The 3,884-nt window shown below is 36.8% G+C and overlaps 1 protein-coding gene across 2 annotated transcripts; it reads left to right on the top strand.

Annotated features, from left to right (window-relative positions):
• Positions 1-2,387, top strand: foxf2a (forkhead box F2a). 2 transcript variants are annotated; one of them, XM_085378117.1, is made up of 2 exons: positions 1-991; positions 2,224-2,387. In XM_085378117.1, exons 1-2 carry the CDS (start codon positions 1-3, stop codon positions 2,385-2,387), a joined length of 1,155 nt encoding a protein of 384 aa, XP_085234243.1. The 2 variants fall into 2 exon arrangements, with proteins under 2 accessions (XP_085234243.1, XP_085234244.1); XM_085378118.1 differs by having other exon boundaries at positions 25-997; positions 2,221-2,387.
• Positions 2,388-3,884: the final 1,497 nt, after the last annotated feature.

The following is a 3,884-nucleotide window of genomic DNA, read 5'->3' as shown; positions in this document are numbered from 1 at the left end:
ATGAAACCAGAAAGAGGCACGGCTATGACGACTGAGAATTCCCAGCAACATCTGGATCTACCCAGTCCTCTGCGCGCAAGTCCAGCGGCCGGTGCTCTAAGGGCATCTGGGCTGAGCCCACAGCCAGTGATGGAGAGCGCGCATAATGAATCAGCAAAAGGGAAAAAGGGAAACTCCGGCTTGAGGCGCCCCGAAAAGCCTCCCTACTCATACATTGCCTTAATTGTGATGGCTATTCAAAGCTCGCCAACTAAAAGACTTACTTTAAGCGAAATATATCAGTTTCTCCAGGCCAGATTCCCTTTCTTCAGGGGATCATACCAGGGATGGAAAAATTCTGTCAGACATAACCTGTCTCTGAACGAGTGCTTTATAAAACTACCCAAGGGTCTAGGCAGACCTGGCAAAGGGCACTACTGGACCATCGACCCTGGCAGTGAGTTTATGTTTGAGGAGGGCTCGTTTCGTCGCAGACCCCGGGGGTTCCGGAGGAAATGCCAAGCTTTAAAACCAATGTACAGGATGATGAATGGGATCGGGTTTGGTGCATCCATGCTGTCCCAGAACTTTGATTTCCAATCACCCGCAGGCTCATTAGCATGTCATAACAGCTACAACTTAGATTTAATGGGTAATACAGTTCCAGGTGGCTTCGATGGACTCGGAGGAGGACATCACCTCCCGCACATGTCATCGAGCTCCGGGTCGTCATATATGGCCGCATGTCAGGTGGCCTCTAACTCAGACTATTGCCCCGACAGTAGCAGCAGCCCCCTGCAGTCCTCCCAAGCGATGATAGGCACTTTGGACTGTCAGTCTCCATATGCAAATGCAGCTTCACATTGGAGTACACCTGGTGTGTCATCGTACATCAAACAGCAGTCGGTGAGATCAAGCAGTCCAAACTCCTCAGCCGTACATGCGGGAATGACGTCTTACGCGCTGGACCAGGGCTATTTGCACCATAATGCACGAGATTCTGACATTTCAGGTATGCATTTTATTACCTACACTGTTTTATATTCTCTGCTTACCACAGTGAGTCACTTGAGGCCGTGAATAACTGATCATTTATCTATCACAGATAAAGTCAACGCTCTTTTTAAAAAACAAAAAACAAAACAAAACAAAAAACAGATTTTCATGTTTCACACACATAAAAAATACATAGAAAAATCAAGATTTTACAATGTATTTTTTATGCGAACAGGTTTATTTAAAAATCTATACATAAAACATATCAATTTGTAATATATTTAAAATTAAAATTGAAAAGCAGCAAGATGAACAGAAAAGTAGTTTTTAAGGCTATAAAATATTTTTTGATATTTATTTATTTATTTTTTTTATCACGCATCAAAATATTGGTGTTCAATCGTGGCTTTTGTTTCATTTAACTGATTTATTGCTATCATTGTTATTTCACATTTTATTATCATGCCATAGCGTCTGCATAGAAGCCTTTTCAGAGGTCCCCGTGTTACACAAATGTAGGTCTAAATACACAATAACAGCAGCTCATTAAAACTGTTAATTATGAAAACAAACCTTTTTTAAAAATTTCAAGCAGATTCATAAACTTCACTAAAAATGTCAAACCTGCTTTTATTGTATTATTGATTAGTCTGTAAACACGTTTTTTTTTGTTAAAATACGCTAAAAGGCACATTTGTATACAATGAAAAACATTCATTAATATATATATATATATATATATATATATATATATATATATATATATATATATATATATATTTACAAGTAGTTCTTTTTAGAAATATAAAATTAGGAAAATCAGCAGACTTGATTTGTTTATCAGAATCTGTCTCAAAATGCGTTTAATACCTTATTGTTTGCAATGGGAAAAATCTGTTGTTTTATTACGATTTGTGACTTTAGGATGTTAGAGTGAGGAATCCACTAGAATTTGCATCATCAACTGCCTAACAGTGTAAACATGAACTGCTCTTATATCCTTTGGATAAAGGCAGCTATGGAAAATATGACAACTTTAAAAGAAAAAAGATAAAAAGAAAGACAGAAATAAATAAATGTTGTTCAAAAGTAGCGCCAACCAATTTTAGGTCTAAAATTGTCTAAAAGGAAATGCTCTAAAGTTGTGGCCCTTTTTCTTTCTTTCCTTTTTTGGTTGCGTGCTTCTATAAATCTACAGCTTGACCAAAGAAATGACTACTTGACCTCTTGTATCCTGTTTGTTTACAGTGGGATTGTCTCGATATTCCAGCCACTCAGCTCCCGTGTGTGACAGGAAGGAATTCGTTTTAAACCTTCATCCCAACACCAGTGGATCTTATTATCATCAGCTCCATCATCATCATCATCATCATCAAAGCGTCTATCAGGACGTAAAGCCATGTGTAATGTGACAAGAAGAGGCAAAGTGGTTCCTAAAATAAAACCCACAAATCCACTTCATTTAAGTTAAGCCCTTGGCGGAGTGATTCTAACGTAACATTTCCTTATACGGCAGCTTATGAAGCACATCTTTCTTTCCAATGAACTTTGACCTTTCAATTTCTTTAGTAATCATTTTGTTGTGGGGACTTGTTTTAGCACTTCACGTTTTCCTTATGCGACTGACGTCACACACATGGATAAGCAATATCTATATTGTACCAAAAACGTCAATATATCTGAACCTTTCACTTAATTTTGTTTTGTGTTTTTTCTGATGGTTAAACTGTTGCTTCCCGCCTGTAATAATCCCTAATCATTAAAGAGATTTATTTTTGAAAGGACCATTTCGAAGTGATGTCTTAAATACTAAATGACTATAAGAAAGGGTAGACAACGTGTTTTCTAGAAACAGTATAGATCTTTTTTAAATGTTGGATTTAAAAAGTAAGTTTTGTTTCTCAGGAGCTCAGCAGAACAGTAGTCTTTAAAGTTTTGCAGAGGCACAAATTTGAAACCATGAGAAAGCAAAAGTAAAAGACACACTCATCAGGGAACACCAGCTGTGTTATGGGTGCTTTCTTCTCAGTTTCATAAATATGAACGAAGTATAGATTATTTTATTTAATGTTATATCGACTTTTGCACTTTTTTTTATTGTGAAAAGTTGGGCTTAATGAAAAGTAGTTCATCTTCAAGGTTGTTCATATTTTGAGGATAATTTATGTATACGTTGTGACTTCTTTGCATTAAACTGCTGCCACAACAGCATCACTGATGTAAAATATAATACTGACATAATTAGTAGCCAGAAAGAAGAGGGAGAGGAGGCCACGTACAGTGAGCAACAGTGAAGTGACAAAATCTTACATTTTTCTTCAGTGCTTTTTGGTTTGACTTGCACTGCCATCTTGTGGTAAGTGAAAGTTTTTGGAATTCTAAAATAACATTTCTGCGTTTGGTATTTGCAGAGGATTCTAAAGGTCCCACAGAACAGCCAGATGGACATTCAGTCACTTTAGCAGACGGTATACGAAACGGTATTTATCGATCAAAAACATAAACATGAAAACATGAAAAGAAACCCAACAATTCTTCTGGTATAAACTGAACCTTCAGACCAAAAGAACCTCCAGACATAAAAACGTGACAAGGTGAATAAACTATATTTCACATAGACTAATGACAGTGTACGCACCCTGATTTTTTTTAGACAGCCATACTCTCGCTTAATTACCCACACGTGGGTCTCGTTCTATCGTCATACATATCGATTTATATCACATTATTGCGAACATAATCCACATTGTTAGTATGAAAGTACATGTTCATATGTATATATATTTGGAAAGTTACTACATAATTTTAAATTTCCTAAAAGCAAAGGCTTCTTCCTACATAAACCTTATTAACGGCTCTGCTGTCCATGGTGCTGAATATGTGTTTTTTATTTTGATACGTTTTTTATT

The sequence above is a fragment of the Diplotaxodon limnothrissa genome, linkage group LG18 (genome assembly GCF_057381915.1).
Source record: "Diplotaxodon limnothrissa isolate DT_005_m linkage group LG18, D_limnothrissa_male_GT1.1, whole genome shotgun sequence".
In the NCBI taxonomy this organism is placed as follows: Eukaryota; Metazoa; Chordata; class Actinopteri; order Cichliformes; family Cichlidae; genus Diplotaxodon; species Diplotaxodon limnothrissa.
This window is presented reverse-complemented; position numbering and strand designations above follow the sequence as displayed.